Here is an 18,141-nt window from a genome sequence, read left to right on the forward strand (position 1 = left end):
TCGAGTGAATATCAAATGTTATAAAAATATGAATTTCAAACGCTCATAAACATTTAATTTTACTTTCTTGTAGACATTTTTTTTTTGATTAAGGTAGACAAACTTATGAGGAATCTTGTATTACATTTTCAAATCTTAGATTTAAAAAAAAAATTCTTTATGAATTTCTAACTCAAAATAATCATTTTTACGTATTTTGTCAATATTTGAGCTTTAAATGCTTATAAAAAAAAATTGTGGCTATGGATTTTTAATTTTTTTCATCTGCCTTTGAAACAATAACCTAGGAGCCTTCTATTCAAGCTTTTTTAACCAACAAATACAATTTTATTGATATTTATAGAATATATAAAAAAAAATAAAAACTGAAAATGTCCGTAAACAGTTCAAAATAAGACATACTATTCGGAAAATGGTATGGTGTATAGAAAATGATAATACAAACATTCAGTCAAAATGTCATGTACTTACGGTCATTTGTTTTAGAGTTGCGCCAAAAACTAAAATTGATTTTCTCGAAAACAGATTTTGCGTAAAAATTCCCGTTTTCCTTAATTTTTCTTTTGTTTTTCACGTCGCTTTTGAAAACTACTGGGAAATGTTTACTTTTGACCCCCCAAATTACCAACTAAATTCATTTTCCTATCAGAAAAGTTACTGTTGAAGAAAATCCAAGCACTTTTACTGTCCTAAAAGGTAATGACAGACACAAAAAAAATAAAAAATAAAATAAAAAAAAACCACATATATCATTGAAAAATCAATACATCGCTTCGCTCAGAATCTAAAATATTAACCACTATTGTTTGGTGTTAAGATTTTTAAAAAAAAAATTATAAAAATTAAAACTATTAAATAAAAAAACATTTAAAGGTTTTTAATATTTAGTGTGTACAATTCCTTGGCTTTTAAATTCTTATTAATTATTATATATAATTAAATTGGATAAATAATTCTAAAACTTTTTTCTTTGTCCGTGGCTTTAATTTAGCATCGGTGTTATGATCATACATTTTATATGTTTTGATGTTCACGTGTAGAATATTGATACAGTCATACAGATCGATAAAAACTCTTCCCTATAAATAATTTAATCAAGTGACATGATAGCATAGGTGTAACAAGGAGGTACTTTGGGGGGGGGGGGGGGCTAAGCCCCACTAACTTAAATACAAGTGTGTGGTGTAAATAGTAAATATCCTGGAAGAAAATTATAATATTATGACAACTCTTTTTTTATTTAATTTAAATTGGTTTTATATAGGTATAATTTAATATTGTAATCCCTTGTATCCCTTGTATCCCTTGTACATCTTTTCAAATCTTTAAATTTTTGGATACAGCTTTATTTTTTGACTGATTTTGCGTGATTTAGTTTATTTTTATCCATGTAAAATCATACATACACCATAACAATACCCAAACATATATTATATATATTTAATATATATACAGCGAGTAGCATAATACAATTTTTTAAACATCATTCATCATAAAATAATCACATAAACTTAATACCAACAAGTGTCATTTAATTTTTTTTTTTTTAAATAGTTTTATTAGGATAATTTATTATAATTTTAGAAACATTAATAATAAAAAGGTGGGCAAGTGGATGTCGCTCTGCTGTACTGTAGGTTACAAGTGGGTCACTGTATAATGGATGGTATTAAATTTGAATTCAATGATATATCATTGTATAAGAAAAACGATTCTGAGTGGAGACGATATGTCAGTCTAGGTATAAGACATATTATACACTTATCTATGGTATTAAAAAAAAAATTGACCTATAATAAATTCCAAATTAATCATATCACAATATCCATTAGGTACATATAACGCGTTATACATCAACAACAAACCGTGATACTATCATCATAATATATCGATGAAAATATTACAAATTAGAAATTTCAAGTGCCCACGAATAATATTATACAATCACAACAAAATAACTAAAATAGTTATTCTAGGTTTTTATGTAATTTCGTCCAAATTTGAACTTAAAATGACTATACAAATAAACTGTGCTTGTGTATTTTTTAGATTTTTTGGTAACCGAATTATCTATTTACATGGAATCTTGTTTTAAATTTTCAATCCTTAGCTATAAAAACTGAACATTTTATAATTTATTAATTACAATGGTTGATAATTTTCGAGATTTTGATAAATTCTGTCCAAATTTGATCTTTAAATGCTTATAAAAAAAAACTGTGCCTATGTATTTTCAATATTTTTCAACTGCTATTGTAAAAATATATCAGGAGTCTTGTATTAAATTTTTACACTTTTTGGCCCAACAGATAAAACTTTATTGATATTTATAGAAAAAAAAACTAAAAAAATTGAAAACTGAAAATGCCCGTAAACAGCTCAAAAAGTGTCAAAATATTTTCAAAATTGTATGGTGTATAGGAAATGCTAATATAAACATTCAGTGAAATTTTCATGTATCTACAGTTATTCGTTTTTGAATTACAAGAAAATAAGGAAATCGGTACATGAGAAATCGAGTGAATATCTAATGTTGTAAAAATATGAATTTAAAACGCTCATAAAAATTTAATTTGACTTTCTTGTAGAAATTTTTTTTTTGATAAAGTTAGACAAACTTATGAGGAATCTTGTATTAGATTTTAAAATCTTAGATTTAAAAAGGAAATTTTTTATGAATTTCTAACTCAAAATAATTTGCAAATTTTCGTGATTTTTCCGTATTTTTTCAAGATTTGAACTTTAAACGTGTATAAAAAAAAACTGTGACTAAGGATTTTTAATTTTTTTCATCTGCCTTTGAAACAATAACCTAGGAGCCTTCTATTAAATTTTCAAGCTTTTTTACCCAACAAATAAAATTTTATTGATATTTATAGAAAAAAAATTTAAAAAAACTGAAAACTGACAATGTCCGTAAACAGTTCAAAAAAAGTCAAATTATTTTCAAAATTGTATTGTGTATAGAAAATGCAAATATAAACAACCAGTGAAAATTTCATGCATCTACGGTCATTTGTTTTAGAGTTACACCAATAACCAAAATCGATTTTGTTAAAAATCGATTTTGCGTAAAAATTCCCGTTTTTCCTTAATTTTTCTTTTGTTTTTCACATCGCTTTTGAAAACTACTGGGAAATTAAAATTTTGACCTCCCCAATGCACCAACGATATTCACTTTCCCATCGAACAAGATACTGAAGTCGAAAATCGAAGCATTATTTCGACTACTTATCGTGTACACAGACACAAAAATAAAAAAATAAAAAAAAAACACACATCATTGTAAAATCAATACATTCATCTTTTCACTCAGAATCTAAAACAATTAATATTTTTACTATTGCTTGTTGACGTACAGTTTTTCAAAGTGTGTGGTTATTACATTATAATTATAATAGATAAAATCAATCTGTCCAGCTCGATTGAACCTTTTGCAGAATATCACGATTTGTGTGCGGCCTCTTATCTACAATTTTTCATTTAATATGTTAAGTGGTGGACCTAGGTTTTTTTTATGAAGCTATATTGATAATGATGCTCCCTAGCCCCTAGGTACTTATCATGAACAATGCAACTTCCGCGGGGTAACACAAATTTAACCTATTTTTTGTTATTAGTTTACAATTAATAGGTACGATTAGTTCTACGTAATACCTGAAATCCAAGTAATTTATAATAAAATAAAAAGTTCAATATGCGGAACGGTGGGTGTGCTGTTTCTAATAACAGCAAGTATTTATCATTTGTTTTACTAAAGTATGAGCTATATTAATATATAATATGTGAATTTATTATTATTATATTGAATTTAATTAGGTAATAAGCATATACTAATATATCATGTTACATTTTTAGACTCATTAATTTAGAACATATTTCTCCTTACTTATTAGTTATTTGTATCAACAATTTAAGTCAATAACACGACAAATATACACGATACACCAACAAAGTATAATTAATATATGTAAATAATATAATATAATTTACCATAGATTTTATTAGTTAAAAAATACCATATTCACATTGATAAAAATGTCTAAAGAAATTATTATACCTATAAATAATAATATTATTATTGTATAGGTATTGAATCTCTATAAGTATAATAGAAATAACTATATAGGTAGTTATTTAATTAAAATAATCTGCATAATTAAGTTAACTAGTAAGTAGTATTAAGACTAGTTACTAGATACCTATTATTATAACGACTTTATTTATAAATCATTAATGTAACATTAGTTCACTATATTCATATTCCATATTGGCATTGACAAAACGCAATACAAATAAATAAGGTTAGATAGGTAAAATGTTACCTAAAAGGTACATAGTATGTAAAATAACTTGTGTAATTCTTGATTCAGATTTACAATTACGATAAAATCTCTTAAATAAACACCTATATAAAATCTAAGTTTCCTCGGGGTATTTTAGAGGAGGTTTCCCTATCATTGGATATAAAAACATGTATCTATATAAGTAACACATTATGTGGTGTAATCGTGTGTATACTATGTAGAGTTATTTTTTCATCATTTTCGTATTAGGTATACTAATAACTGATTAATAATAGGTACCTATTAATATATAATATAAAATATACCTTACAAGTACCTGCCTTATTTAATTGTAGAACATTTTAACTATTTTCAAACATATAATATAATATAATATTTCGAAAATTAAATTAATATTTTATAACGACTGTAGTATTTAATATTAATTAATTTATGAAAACAATTAGCTTTATCAATATTCTATATTATTTTCACAAAAGAATTTTTTAATAGGTACTGCAAAATATTCATATTAATTAACATATTATTTTATCTTTTTCAGAAATTCCTCGTCAAGACAGAGAGAAGTGGCAATGTCTACGTTCACGTCCAGGTAAAAATCAATAATTTGAATATAATAATAATTTGAATTTTCTGTTTTAATTTAAACAGACGACTATCATAAAATGTTAGACGATTGTTTTAATTTAGCTAATATATTTTTCATTTTACTTTTTCATAGGAAAGTGTAAATAAATTTCAGTGAAAATAAAATAATTTATAAAACGCCTAATAATATTATTTTCTATATGATTACTATAGGGTATTACCACTGGTTATCCTCCCCAATCTTTAGATTCATGTTAACCTATTTTTACTGGCAATTATCAAACTTATTTATTGTACATAAAAATTTTGTAGATTGTAGATATACTTCAATAAAAAAATCAAAAATATGATTACGTGTATATATTAAGTTAATAATAACAAATTAACAATCAACTGATACTTATATATTACTTACAAAAAATATAATAGTTATGCTTATATAAAATAATGATGGTAAAATAGTCTGAAAACGAGCCAGAAAAAGTTTTAATATTAAAGTTGTTTTATAATTTAAAGGTTGAAGTACCTATTCATTGTGTTTGTTTTTATATTTTTTTATGTTTAGATTATATATCAAAAAAAATTATAAGTATAAATAAAATATTTTATGATGACCCTCATTGCTATGCTTTTTAAGTCACGCGATTTCGATCGCGCAATGTATTATATTTGTTTAATAAATTAAAGATCATAAGATCATAATATGTTAATATGTTTTTTTAAATTTTATTGATAAATATAAATATTATTTAAGAATTTTTTTGTTGAATTCTAAAATTTTACACAGTATATTCAAATTTTAAGTAATTTCACAAACCCAGGTGCATTTAAATTGTATTAAAAAAATCATTCACATTAATTTATTTTATAGGTATAGGTACATTTTATTTTTTAAAGTTATATTTTACAACATAACTACAATAATAAAAACTTCAACTTCAATTCTGATTTACAAGTGGATTATATATGTAATCGGAAAATCGATTTTTTAACATAAATTATATTTTAATATTTAGCTAAGTAATAGTTAGACCATATTGTATCGATGGATATAAAATATTATGTGTATAGGTATAACCTGTAGGCTGTAGCAACTATTTGGTATCACTATATCAGCGACTTACTTATGTTGACTTTATTAAATTATATTTGTAAAATATTAAATTGTTTTTAAACACTCGTAAATTTCAAAATGTACGTAATTCGTGTGACCAAAAAACATATGTGGATAGTATGAATAAAATATAAATATTTTTTAATTTATTTAAAAAAATATATAAATAGGTATGTTAGACATGAAATTAAAAACCTAAAACGTTAATAAATATTAATAATTTAATATATACAATATATTAGTTTTTTTAGTGATGAAAGTAATGTACCTATGTATAGGCGTAATATATGTTTTGTAAATAAATATTATTTTCTATTAACCTGTGTATATTTAAATTAAGATAATTTATAGAATATTTCAAAGTAACAATTATCTTAATAATTAAATCAAACCCTATTTATAATGTAGGTAATATATTAAGAGCTGCTTTAATTTGATTTTATAAAATAAAAACCCATCATTATTTCGCATTTAGAATATTTTTATCTAACGATAATCTTCATTTTATTTAGGGAGATCTTACCCAGCAGGACAAGAGAGCAATATTTCTCACTGTTCATGACCTGGGATGCAATCGTAAGTTTAATCGAATAGTTTAAATGTTTGGATATCAATTCATTAAATAAAATAATTGTTTCTAATTAATGTTGTAATATAGACATATCGTTTGAGAACTTCGTCAACCAGCCATGTATGAGTGAAATTAAAGACCGATCAATATTTATTCATATTGACGTGCCTGGCCACGAGGATAACGCCGATACTCTACCCGACTCGTAAGTATTACTAATCCTTTGTCAGTTTATTAGTTGCATAATACTTAAGATCTGTTAGTAGGAATATTTTTATACCTAACTTTTATTCCTACTTTTGTTTGATATAAAGTTTTCAGTTTCCATCATTGCAAGTGCTAGGAGAAGATTTAGTGGCTGTTTTGGATACTTTGCACATTCGTTATGTTATTGGATTAGGAGAAGGAGCTGGTGCCAATGCAGTAGCAAGGTTTGGTTTGGCACATCCTTCACGAGTTTTGGGATTGATACTCATTAATTGTACTGGATCGGCTACATCGGTGAAGGAAAATTTCAAATCAAAAGTGAGTGTGCACAATAGTATAATGTAGCTATATCTAGATCAGTCATGATACGCAAGTCTAATATATTTATACATGTTACTTATGGTATTATTTTAGTTTGTAAATTGGAAAGGAAAATCAACTGTGAGTCAATCAGCGATGGATTATTTAATTTTCCACAAATTTGGACATGTAAGTCAATAAAATTACCTATAACATAATTATCAGTTCTTGACCCAGTATTTGCTTTACTTATAGCAACTTATGAATGAAACGAACCCGGACAAAGAGTTGGTCATCAATGAGTTTGTAAAACGTCTTCAAGGCACTATAAACTCAAAAAATCTCAAACAATACGTAAACGCATTTCTCACGTACGTATTATAAATTATATGCAATTTTTTATTGTGTCAATAAAAATAAATAATTTAATTATGCTGCTTTAAAAAAATATTATAGCCGAAAGGATCTTATGCTTAAAGACTACAAACAAGACATATTATTGGTAACTGGCGTTTTGGGCTCTTACGCTAATGTTGTCGAGAAGTTACATCGCGATTTGAACAAACACAAGGCTACATTATTGAAAATTGAAAGAGCTGGAGATGTTTTAGCAGAAGCAGTAAGATAACTCTAAATTTAGTTCATAATATTAATATTCCGAAATCAAAAGATTACCTACCTAACACAGCGCATTTATAGCAACCACATGTGTGTCCTCGTCTTACAAACGTAGGTACAGCACTACAGCATACAACATGGCACATTTGTGTTCAGAAGTTCCAATGTTGTGTAATAAGCTTGAATTGACCTTCTATCAAACTTAAAAATAAGAACATTATCTGCAGTTTCTCATAATTTTTTCACGATTTTTTAATTTTGATTGAATGGAGGTACGTTTATCAGATTTTATCGATGCAAATTATTTAAAAATTTACTTTAACAACCAAAATGGCGTAATGTTTAAGTTTATATAAAAATAAAGCTAATTCATAACCAAAAGTATACCTATATAGGGTACTCTATATAGTTGCATAGTAAATTCATATCATGAACTGCATTGAAATATCATTATTACTGCAATAATACTAACAATATGATATGATCGTCGTCGCCCACCCGTTTATCTAACATATTACATTATAGGTACCTACTTAATATCATGTTCAATTTGTTTTCCGTAGCCGGCAAAAATGGCACAAAGCATCCTGCTATTCTGCAAGGGGCAAGGCCTACTTACATCGGTCACGTTGCCAGGTATTGAGAGACAGCGCACATTCTCAGGCAGTTCATCGGATGGCGAGCGTCCTAGGCGCAGTTTGTCACGCGGTATGAGTATGGAAGACTACGATCGACCAAACATTCGGCGACTATCTATATCCGTCAACGAAAACCTCCCGTCTCCCAAATAAAGACTAAACGAATGAACGAATGAACCACCCACGCATAAACGATTGGCTAAATTGATCTACATGAGTACGCTGTTTGAAAACATACATTTAAAAAAAAAAAAAAATCTAGTCATTAACTTCTATTATTACTTCTATTTATACGTGTAATACATTAATCTTGCATGAATTGTCGTTAGTTCCTCTATAGTCGCCCGAAAGAGCCCATAATATCCTTGTACTGTATAATATATATATATATATGTAATATTATATAATATCTTGCCCCTCGATTCCGCCCACATATCAGTATTACAAAATTACACTTTACAAAAAAAAGGCTCTTAATTGTTCTTACTTTATGGAACGCGTTCCTACAATGACAATATAAGCGAGGGCCAAGAATAATATGTTTTGTTCGTTTTTACAATATTTTTTTATTTTCACCTAAAGTGAGGTCGGACTGGAGATGGCATTGGTACATTTTGTCAACGGCTATATAGCGAAACCGTTGACAGATTTTTTTTGTTTTTTTTTTTTTTACTAAATGATTGTGATTACACCTCATTTTATGCCAAAGTATTTATTAATATTTTTTTTCAATTGTTGACGAAATTTTTTTGTGCGAAACACATTTAAATGATTCAAATGTTTATTTTAGCCACGGGTGAGAAGCCATCTTTTTCACGTTTTTTTTTTTTTTTTATATTCTATGATTTTGTTGAAACGAAATAATATAGTGGGGAACATGTTATTCAAGAGACTGAAATTCAGTTTTTGCTTGATTAATTTGATTTAATCTAGAACACTTTATACGTAGAAGCTTTTTAAACGACAACGCTCAGTGGCTAAGCACTAATAAGGTGCAAATTATACATAAAATATAAATACACAAAGATTTATACATGGATATTTTTAAATATTTATAAATACGGTTTATATAATAATGTAGATCTTTCGTTATATGTTTATTATAAATATAATTTTTTTTTTCGTAGTTTTTAAGCTTTTTACACCGGTAGTTGTTATTGTTGCTAAGCTTTATAATAACATTATTATCATTATGAAATATATGTAGGCATACATAATATACATACTATACATATACATAAATAAAATAATTATAACTGTGTTGAAATACATTTATTATGCAATGTTAGTTGTATTATTATTTATTTATTATGATTATATAATTAATTGTTATTACATAATGATAATCAAGTCTTTGGTTTGCTATTTTGTTGTTTATGAACACCCCCGTGTGTAAATAACACTTATATCCATACAATTGAACGAAACCTGAGAAAATCAATACCTATACCATATTTCACTAATGTAATTACCTACAAATGTCACACCAATTGTCTATCATTAAAATCACGAAAAAAACATTTTACACTATCAGTGTTTAGTGGTATTGTCTAATTATATAATTGTTAATATTATTTCGAATATTTTATTACACCGAGTCCGAGTGATAGCAGATAGGTGTACTATGTATGTATAGGTACTCGACGTGCGTCAACAATCAAATAACAACTGTCGTCCAATAAAATCTAAATGAATGAGGAACTCAAACACTTTGTTTCATTTCGTTTGTAACTTTGTTAGCGCTTATTCTCCGGAGATAAAAGTAGTGTTTTATTGCTTTTAAAATGTCAAATACAACTAATTAACATTTTTAAATAATTATATTTGGAATTTGTTCCAGTTTTTGTTTTGTACAATTTGGTACCTACCTTTTTTAATATTTCAAATAATTGAAAATGTAAAAAGTTAATTACTATATTATGTTCTAGGTATAATATAATGACGTTTAATTTATCGGTGTGTCATTGAATCCACCAGTAGGCAGGTATATAGTTTTAAAACAATCTATTTATTCGGACTGCGGGCGATGGAATTTGTAAATTGCACTCAACTGCCCATGGTAAACAAAACCCATAGACCTATGAAGAAATGGACGGTTAACAGAGAAATAGTGATGTGTCCAAGGGCCAAATATTGTTAGAAAAAGATAATAAATATCAATTTATCATGCGTCATCTTGAGCACGTCGCCCCAGCATGTATTGTCTCCGTCTTACACACGCACGACATAGCAAATTTTCGTTCGCTAGTTTCAATAGGGTGCTGTCAGTTTTGAGATTGAAGTGAAATGACCTATTATCAAATTTTTATGTAACAACATTATCTGTGTTCTCTCGTTGGTTTTTTACGAAATTTTAATTGTTAAGTGAATTATGAGCATTTTTAAGTAGTAATGTTTTACACACTCATAACTCGCTTAGAAATTAAAATATCGTAAAAAATCAACGATAGAACACAGATATTGTTGTTAATTAAAAATTTGACCTTTTATAATCTATAATACACATTGACATTAATAGCGAGAGAGAGAAAGAATAGTTCAACAACATATTTAGAAAAATATAGCATACACTTTAGGTAAAATCATATGCACGGATATTGACTATCTCTTTCTAACAAGGGGCGTATTTAGAAGTGAGGGTCAGGGAGGCATTTACTCCGTTCGATAAATTCTGATAGTTACATATTGGCGTTATATGGGCGCCGGTGATTGAGGTACAATGTATAGGTGTGTAAATGTACACATTAATTAATGTGCAATACAAATTATGATGATTTTTAAATCTTCCTGTACATAGATGAATGTGCATTTTTTTATGTGTTTATTACTTAACTATTGTAATTTTTTATACAGATTGAAAATATTCGTTTTCAAAAGTAGGTACGATACATTATTAATCATATTACAATACATTTAACAATTTTAAATGTATAAATTAAATGTTCATGAAAATAAAATATATAAAGTGAGTGTTTAAAGTAAAATGTCGACTGCATGCCTACTAATTACGTCCCAACGATAACTACGAAAAAAATTCTAATCGAAAATATTGTAGCCCGTGTTTTTGTTCGTTCATCGTTGTATCAGTTTGTTGCGTGATAGCTGCAGAGTTGTGGCCAGATTAATATTTACTTACCATTTTAAGATGTGTCTATAAAACATTCATACCTATATTGGTTCTATTCATTATTACTATAGTAAGGTATATCTACGTGTTATATATAAATTATTTTGCAATTAGGTAACTGCTCTGCTGTATAGTAGGTTTCAAGGGTAACCACTACTAACTCGCCAGTGGAGTTAGTCACTGTAAATTGTAATAGAGTAGGTAAATTAAGGTAATCATAGGTAATATATGTCTCTATAATTTAAATTTAATGATAAATCATTGCATAGGTATATGAAAAACTCAAAAACGTTTATAAGCGAAGACGATATGTGTATGAACGATCCTAAATGACTAAGTTGTATGATATATTTGTATTGCTATTAAAGTTATAATTTATTTTACTATTAGTAATGCAGAACGTTGAATTAATTTTTTCCGAAAACATTGCATTTGAAATGTCAATGTGTATTTGTGTGTAGGTGCCTATTAGATATATTATGTATTTTTATATAATGATATGTAACAACTATCACAGGCAGAAATCCATTAAAATTTCAAGGGGGGGGGGGGGCTAACATTATTAACATCAATGTGAGCGGGGGAGGGATTGGCAGACTTTTGGGCAGCCCCCTCAAGCCAACCCTATTTCCACCAATGCGTACTATTCTCAAATAATCTCAATTGGAGACAGGTAGGTACACCCCCAAATCAATGCCAGTTCTCTCAATCGCAGCCAATTCACTTTCTAATTTTCATCTGCAATACATTATTAACTCTAAGTATCAAACAAACTTCGATCAACTCCACGCGAGCAATCATTCGACTCTCTCCTTAATGCCCCCCTCCCTCATTCTTATGAAGGCCAATTTATATAGACCTCTTACCTACCAGCTTAACACAATGTCTGAACCTATGGTCAATAAACATTTTTTTTTAACTATCGCTTAAGGCTTAACCTTAATTTTCCTAATTTCATGGTTATCTATACAGACGGCTCAGTTTCTCCCTCATCAGCCGGAAAACCTTCTATATAGGTACCTACCTGAACTAAGGCTCTTCTAATAAATATAGCATACCTAGCATGAAATCCAGATTTGGTCCAAGTCCGCGCAATACTTACCCGTATTATCATATTGTCATTAAATTATTATTACTATACACTACTCTACGTCACGTGCTTACCGAATGATCTGATAAAAACGAGATGTTTACTTACATATTCAGTTTCCATTTTTTTTTAGTTTTTTTTTTCTATAAATATCAATAAAATTTTATTTGTTGATTAAAAAAGCTTGACAATTTAATAGAAGGCTCCTAGTATATTGTTTCAAAGGCAGACGAATAAAATTAAAAATCCATAGCCATAATTTTTTATTATAAGCATTTAAAGTTCAAATATTGATAAAATACGTAAAAATGACGAAAATTTGCAAATAATTTTGAGTTGGAATTTCATAAGAAATTTTCTTTTTAAATCTAAAATTTGAAAATGTAATACAAGATTTCTCATAAATTGGTCTACCTTCATCAAAAAAAAAATGTGTACAAGAAAATCAAATTAAATTTTACTGAATGTTAATATTACATAGCATTTTCAATACCTACACCATACAAATTTGAAAATAATTTGACTCTTTTTGAGATTTTTACGGATCATTACAAATTTTAATTTTTTTAGTTTTTTTTTCTATGAATATTAATAAAATTGTATTTGTTAGGAAAAAAAGCGTGAAAATTTAATGCAAGGCTCCTGATATATTGTTACAATAGCAGTTGAAAAATATTAAAAATACATAGTCACAATTTTTTTTATAAGCTTTTAAAGTTCAAATTTTGACAAAAATTTATAATTATGTTGTAGTTAAAAGTTTATAAAATTTTCAACTTTTATAGCTAAGGATTGAAAATTTAAAACAAGATTCCACGTAAATAGGTTATATATAAATTACTTTATTCACAATAATATCATCAAATATACTTGTAATATCATAGGCTGACTGACCGTTTACGCTCAGAATCGTTTTTCTTATACAATAATATTATATCATTGAATTCAAATTTAACACCATCCATTACAGTGACCCACTTGCAACGTACTGTACAGCAGAGCGACATCCACTTACCCACTTTTTTTTATTAAATCATGTATACATTATCTCAACCAGTCAAATCGCTTAATTTAACTTACTTATGTGGATCCCCAGCTACATTGATAAGCATACCCACGAATCCACAGTAATGAAGTGACTGATAGGCTAACCAAATCCACAACCAACACAATTTTACCTTCACTTAATTACCTTGGATAGATTTTACCATATCTTACGTATCTCATCACACTTTCAACCTTTAGTCCAACTACTGGATACTGGAATAATCAGCTGCCTGATATATACAAATTTAAAATACTGTCCCCAATATACCTAAAAATCACGCCTTTAAATTTGGTTTAAATGCCTCTCTTCTTTGCACATTACATATTTACATCTCACTGAAATTGCTTGCGATTGTAGGAATATTGGTACGGTCCATAGAATTTATAATAAACGAAATTAAAAACTCGGAACACTGGTAGGTACTCTACAAAATTTAAGACTAGACGGACAAATTCAAATGTTTTCAGAATTCTTATCGCTTCAATAGATCAATAGGAATGTTTGACAAAAAAACATGTCTAAAATACTAAAACAGAAAATCACGGTAAGGAATCCCCTTAACTCTAGCAATGTATTTTTAAACTTTTAGCCATTCAAGTATCGTGTACCTACCTATATATTTTGATCTATACAATTTTTTAACTACACCTAACTTACATATTATGGGTATATTTTATTATACTAAGAGAAGCCTTGAGTATTGAGGATGAGGATCGTACTATAGTATTCCATGCGTATAACGACCGTACCAGTATAGGTACCCTTTACCAGTGTTTGCGACCTTTAGCACATAGATACTTTTTGATTGTCCGTCCTTAGACTCAAAACGTTTAATTTTGCTCAGTTCCCTTAGAGCCTTCAATATCCCTCTCAACCTCTTCTTCATCCTCAACTCTAATTCTGAAATTTTCATCAAAAAAATGTTAGGTCTAAAAATTGAATATTTTATAAATTTTAAACTATAAAATAATTTTCAAATTTTTATAACATTGTAAAATGTCAACATTTGAACTTCAATGATGTATAAAAAAAATGTTGCCTAAACTAGTATTTAAACCAAATTTACAATAGAAGCATGATGTATGAATATATTAAAAAAAAGTTTTAATAATCAAAAATAAATTTCAATAGATATATTGTTTAATATATTATAATTTATAAGGATAAAGGTAAACTATTAATATTTTTAGATGATGCGAAAGTACAAATAATAATAGTATTGGATAAATTAGAATTGATGAATTATACATACAAATGCATAATGCATTAACTCAAAATTTATTTATTTTTAAACACAAACTAAAAAAAAAATCACAAAATTTTTCTTTAGAAATCCATAACTCTAGCCAACTTCTTTAACCTGTTCAACAATATATCGCCTTTTTTCACAGTTGTCTGATATAATATACCGCGTTCTAGTCTAGATTCTGGCGCTCCCAGTTGTAAACTATTCTTGGAAGTACTACTGGTCACCACAGCTCCAGCAACATGATCGATCTTGCAAGTTAAACGTCCAGCAGCTGCAAATCTAGCAACTTCTTTTTCCACAAATCCTTTAGTCACACCAAACGATTCAGCCATGTAATCCAAACTCAATGATCTATATGCTTGTAATATTTGCTTATACGCTAATAACCTCATCTCTTGAACATAATATTTATAGTGAGGGTGTAACAATGGGTCTTGTTTCATGTTCTTTTCAATGCGTGCTAAATAAACAAGGAATTTAGAGTATTGACCTTCATATAATGAGACAAAGTAATCTTTAAGTTCCTTAGAATTTGAGTTTAAAGCCTGAGCCATAACACCATGATGCATGAGCGTTTTTTTCAACTCATATCTAGGGAAAGCTATCATTGACGAATATACAGTGTATTTGATGATAGTGCTGAAATCTGCAAGTTCATACGATTCAAATGTGGGTACAACGTCTACAAACAGCTTGGCCGCTCGGTTGAAATCTCGTATTGCCAAACTCCAAATACCATCATATGCTTTAAGTTTATTTCTGGCACTCCAATCTCCACCAGATCCTCCTTCAATTAACTCCGTGGCTTTGTCTATTGCTTTTTTCATTGCCGGAATATCGCATCCGTGAAAGTATGCAACTCTAAATAGAGCAAACACAGTATCGATTTGCTGTGACTTAGGTACATTTTTCTCTTCTAGTTTAGACTCTGCCAGTTTTGTTGCTTCTTCGCGGTCACCGATGGAACATAAATAAAGCAACTTTGCTTGCCATATACCAGATACTGGGTCATCATCATCTACCATGGTGGGATTTTTTTCTTGTTCAAGTTCTGCCATGCGCTTAGCATTATTAGCAGCCATTTTATCATAAAGAGTTTGGTCAAATATCCATGACAAATCTGTGCATACTTCTTTGTAGTAGGGGGCCATATTATTTTGGACTATACCGGCTAATAAAGATGAAATTAAATCTGGATCTTCTTTAAACTGTGGGAGAGTTAAGCAAAATTTTATCTGAGCCAATTTCAGATACGCTGGCGTAACACCTTCAGCTATGTCCATATTGGATCTGTAAAAAAATAATACAATCTTTATAGCTATAATGAATTACTAAAATAATAAAACAGTTGTACACTCATACTATCAAATATTTACTACAAATTATTATTATATTTAATTACATTAAATTAGGACAGGATAGTATAAACATACTAAAATCAGAACAATAAGTACAATAAAATCATTTTTATTTTAAACATAAAATACACAAAAGAATGAAATAAGCTAGCCAATCATTAGTCGTTTACGACCTCTACTTCGAACATTTTGAAATTGATTAAGAACAGCTTGAACATCTAACTCGTAAGCATTTTTATAACCATCTAAAATTACTGGAAATAACTGTGAAAAATAAGAATGTGTACTGACAAATGCTCTTTCTAAAACATATAAATCTACAGCCTTGTCTTCAACACTTGGATTAAAATGGCTGAGGCCAAAATCAATTAACACCAATGTATCATCCTCTTTTTGTATGATGTTAGAAGTTGTTAGATCACCATGAAATACTCCAAGAGAATGCATTTTTCCTATGATAGCTCCAATATTTGTGAGTAATTTTGTCAACTTGCCATTTTCATCTAGTTTATCTTTAATATTAGTTAGATAGTCATTGACTGTTTGACCATTTATATGTTCCATTATTATTTTATAGTTATTTAAATCCAAAGAATATATAACAGGAGTCGCAATTCCACCCTGTTTACATTTTAAAATAGCTTTCGCTTCAGCTTTAGTACGTTCTTTTCGTATATTTAAATCCAACAATTCATTTCTATATTGTCTTGAAAATCGTTCTTTAACAATGGCTTTTCGATCTGCGAATGTTGTAGTAAATATTTTTGATTCTGCTCCTTGTTTATATAATTCCATGATTGGGATGAAATAGGTATGTGAATTACAATCTGTCATTAAATATAAATTACAGTAAATAATAAATACAATTTTCAAATAAGAGTTAGGTATACCTAACTAAAAAATTAACTTTTCATTTTAATAAATTATTGAAATTAAGTTAATAAAGGTATATAATATATATACCTTTATAGTATATATATATATATGTGTAGCATTAAATAATCAACAAAATCAAAAAATAATAACACTATTTTAAAGAAAATAACAAATTCCTAATTTTTAAGGTGTTCACAGAATATGTTCACTATGCTTAGGTATAACATATAAAACTTTTGGTTATTTTTTCATAATATATTTTAATATGTACATGCTAAATATCTAAATTATAATTTATAGTAAAAATTGATAAGATTAATCTTTTTTAAGTGTGAATTCAAAATGAAATATACTTTAAAACAATAAAATAAATACACTATTCAGAAAAAAAGATTTTTAGAGTTCATAATAATATACATTATATGAAATAAAAAGGCAAACCAAAAGTACCTATTACATATTTTTAATATTCTTTATAATATTATATTTGCTAATATTTGCTATATATATTTTACTAATTTATATAAACCTAAATTAAAACTACAAATTATTATATAGTAAAATAACACTTACCAATTATCAATAAAATCAATTAATGAGAAATTAATGACAACGTGAGTATAGTAAGAGAGTAAACGAGTATAATGAGAACGATTTGATTTAAAACTTATTTCTTTTAGGACAAAAATGAGTGAATTCAATAACAATAGTATTAAATGCTAAATGGATTTGATTTTGTTTACTTTTTGCATTGTCATTTATCAAAACAATCTTAAACTAACCTCAAATGATTTTATTAGTTAAACAACCGTGGTATCTACTTAAACCTTGGTTATTTAAACAGTTGGTATAAATATGAAATAAATATTGAATAAAAAGTCCTTTAAAAAAATATAATATTAATATATTGAATAGTAAATTCAAAATTGTAATAAATAAACAATAGTTTCAAAGATGCAATAATTTTAAACGCTATTGTCTATAAATTATAATTCATAATTTACATAACATTAATATTACATATTATTTCCTATAATCTCTAAAAATATG

The 18,141-nt window shown here is 27.6% G+C and overlaps 3 protein-coding genes across 3 annotated transcripts in view; 1 reads left to right on the forward strand and 2 right to left on the reverse strand.

Moving 5' to 3' along the window:
* The window catches only part of LOC132948973 (uncharacterized protein ZK1073.1), a 32,201-nt gene extending 22,002 nt beyond the window's left edge, over positions 1-10,199 (forward strand). The window contains exons 2-9 of the mRNA XM_061019704.1: positions 4,849-4,899; positions 6,522-6,585; positions 6,668-6,785; positions 6,895-7,105; positions 7,202-7,276; positions 7,343-7,458; positions 7,544-7,706; positions 8,269-10,199. Of these exons, the coding sequence (XP_060875687.1) occupies positions 4,849-4,899; positions 6,522-6,585; positions 6,668-6,785; positions 6,895-7,105; positions 7,202-7,276; positions 7,343-7,458; positions 7,544-7,706; positions 8,269-8,496 (1,026 nt within the window). The 3' untranslated portion in view covers positions 8,497-10,199. The remainder of the gene's footprint in view (positions 1-4,848; positions 4,900-6,521; positions 6,586-6,667; positions 6,786-6,894; positions 7,106-7,201; positions 7,277-7,342; positions 7,459-7,543; positions 7,707-8,268) is intronic.
* A 4,527-nt stretch (positions 10,200-14,726) lies between these two features.
* On the reverse strand, positions 14,727-17,804 carry LOC132948040 (26S proteasome non-ATPase regulatory subunit 6). The gene is made up of 2 exons (XM_061018297.1): positions 17,665-17,804; positions 14,727-16,147 (listed from the first exon to the last, which is right to left on the reverse strand). Exon 2 carries the CDS (start codon positions 16,138-16,140, stop codon positions 14,935-14,937), a length of 1,206 nt encoding a protein of 401 aa, XP_060874280.1. The 5' UTR covers positions 16,141-16,147; positions 17,665-17,804; the 3' UTR covers positions 14,727-14,934.
* On the reverse strand, positions 16,309-17,804 carry LOC132948042 (EKC/KEOPS complex subunit bud32). Its single transcript, XM_061018302.1, has 2 exons — positions 17,665-17,804; positions 16,309-17,042 (listed from the first exon to the last, which is right to left on the reverse strand). The coding sequence occupies exon 2, from the start codon at positions 17,008-17,010 to the stop codon at positions 16,363-16,365; it is 648 nt and encodes a 215-aa protein (XP_060874285.1). The 5' UTR covers positions 17,011-17,042; positions 17,665-17,804; the 3' UTR covers positions 16,309-16,362.
* Positions 17,805-18,141: the final 337 nt, after the last annotated feature.

Source organism: Metopolophium dirhodum, chromosome 7 (assembly GCF_019925205.1).
Source record: "Metopolophium dirhodum isolate CAU chromosome 7, ASM1992520v1, whole genome shotgun sequence".
Lineage (NCBI taxonomy): Eukaryota > Metazoa > Arthropoda > Insecta > Hemiptera > Aphididae > Metopolophium > Metopolophium dirhodum.

What these genes read in the sequence shown, in the direction of transcription:
- LOC132948040 (XM_061018297.1), bottom strand. Translation starts at nt 16,140, where the DNA reads ATGGACATAGCTGAAGGTGTTACGCCAGCGTATCTGAAATTGGCTCAG.
- LOC132948042 (XM_061018302.1), bottom strand. Translation starts at nt 17,010, where the DNA reads ATGGAATTATATAAACAAGGAGCAGAATCAAAAATATTTACTACAACA.